This window comes from Dinoponera quadriceps, unplaced genomic scaffold, assembly GCF_001313825.1.
Source record: "Dinoponera quadriceps isolate SergipeBrazil2010 unplaced genomic scaffold, ASM131382v1 scaffold391, whole genome shotgun sequence".
NCBI lineage: Eukaryota > Metazoa > Arthropoda > Insecta > Hymenoptera > Formicidae > Dinoponera > Dinoponera quadriceps.
The window spans coordinates 3,809-6,002 of NW_014554486.1; the positions used below are offsets into that span (position 1 = coordinate 3,809).

At 36.6% G+C, this 2,194-nt stretch overlaps 1 protein-coding gene across 1 annotated transcript in view; it reads right to left on the reverse strand.

Moving 5' to 3' along the window:
* The window catches only part of LOC106750536, a 3,669-nt gene extending 2,979 nt beyond the window's left edge, over window positions 1-690 (reverse strand). The window contains exon 1 of the mRNA XM_014630947.1: window positions 385-690. Coding sequence (XP_014486433.1) covers window positions 385-690 — 306 coding nt within the window. The remainder of the gene's footprint in view (window positions 1-384) is intronic.
* Between the last annotated feature and the right edge of the window lie 1,504 nt (window positions 691-2,194).

Consider the following 2,194-nt stretch of genomic DNA (forward strand, 5'->3'; position numbering starts at 1 on the left):
GGTCGTTTCGCTCGACTATATCCTTCCAACGACTCGAGGCATTTATCACACCGTTCCTCCCACACGTTGTATTCGTCTCGCGAACTCAATCGAGCGGATTGATCCCACAGTTCACGTTTAGTTCGCACGAGTTCTTCCATTTTTTTTTCATTAAACACTGTCAAAATTATCTTTTAGGTTTTTATAGCTGAGTAAAGCAAGCTGAGTCTTTACATGTGTGTGTATAAGTTTGTATGCATACAGGACAAAAATTGAACGGAAATATTTGAAAGAGTGATCCACTGAAATTCGCACAAAATTTTCCGTTTATCGCATCGTGTCTTTCAATCAGATGCTTTCGAACGGCATAAATGTGTGTGTATAAGCCTGTCAGTCGCAACATACATGAAGCACAGAACGCTGCACCGCCGCTTCTTGTAGTGTAGAAAAATAGATGCAACACATTTTTGTTTGTCCACTCAGCGCATTGATTTCCGCATTACACATCGCTTTAACCTCGTTTTCCCTAAAGTCATTACTACAGTCACTGAGAACATCACTATTGTCTGTAAGAATATTGCCATCATCGGATAAATCGGATGAATCCATTATTGCTTCAAAATCATTGTCTACTTCAACATCATTGTCCACTTCAACATCATTGTCCACATCAACATCATTGTCCACATCAACATCATTGTCCACTTCCATTTTTTAGAATCTTCTAAAAAACTTCTAAAATCTTCTAAAACACTTCTCACATAACTTTTTTCATTATTTAACTCTTTTTTTACTGATCACTGCGCAATGCCTTCGCTTGAACAACCTACTATGATCTTTCGCTTTTTAATATATTGACATTGACTGGCACAAACTGACTGGCACAAACTGGCAGTGCGTTCTTGCCTTATATTTCCTCTTTTAATGTGAAAAATTAGGTGTGGTGATAGACTCTGAGGATATCGTCTACCCATCCGGGAAAAAGCTCACAATGTGTTCTGATAACAAATCCAAGTATCTCCATAAGCGCTAGCGAAGATTTTCGACAGCAGTTTCAATAAAAAAGGTTTTCGACAGCAGTTTCGATAAAAAAGTTTTATCAGCCTTCTTCGTAACAAACCTATGCATATCTTACATCCTCTGATAACGAATCCATCAGCGCTTGAAGGTTTTCGACAGCAGTTTCGATAAAAAAAGTTTTCAACAACAGTTGCGATAAAAAAGGTTTTATCAGCCTTCTTTGTTACAAACCTATTCATACATCCTCTGATAACAAATCCACCAGCGCTTAACGTGTACGCAACATGTAGCAACGTGTCGAAAAAATAATAATAACCTTTAAAACATGATTCTTTCAAATAAATATAAATATCGTGTGTCTTTATACCGCACATAATTTTTTTTGTCTTCTACGCTATGATGATTAGTGCTATCTCAGTAATGTGTGAGTGCTTACTTGATCGGCTGCGACGCCGTGTTAGAGATTTATTATTAAGTTTTCTAGAAAAATCTATCGGTATGTGCTTTGCAAAGGTTGACATCCGTGAAGAATAAAAAAGGGAGGGGAAAATAAACTTGTTGGGGAATATATTTTTCGAGGAGCTCATGCATTCCATCAGTTGCTACGTGACGACAAGACTCGACGGTAGTTTTTTACATATAGTTCGAGATGTATACCATTGGTGCGGAAGTTAAGACCAAACGTGCAAATTATTACTTGCCCATTGAACAGGCTTCACAATGCAAGAAAATAAAGTGTGAAAGGTTAATATTATTCCCTATTTATATGCAATATAATCTCTCTCTTTCTGAGATTTGAATATTTAACAAAAACTTCTCTTAAATTTTTCTTTACAGCGTTTCTACTGAAAAACCACGTATACCTGCTTGTATCTTAGGGAGGAGATACATGTTAACAACTACATCATATAAATACTTAGAAATTGGAATCATTGTAGGAACTGCATTCTACGTGGAATTTGTTCTTGGCGATAATCGAGGCAATCATTTGATATTACTAAATGAAATCTGGAAGGAGATTATACATAGACGTACACACATCGAGCGATGTGTGGAATTATCTTATTCCTCGCCATTATGGATTCGAGATTTGTCGGTGGAATGTCGCATGATGCATGGCGATACCATTATACAGCTTAAATTGTTCAACAAGTCATTGTATTTAAAACCGGAAACATTGAATAACTTATTCAAT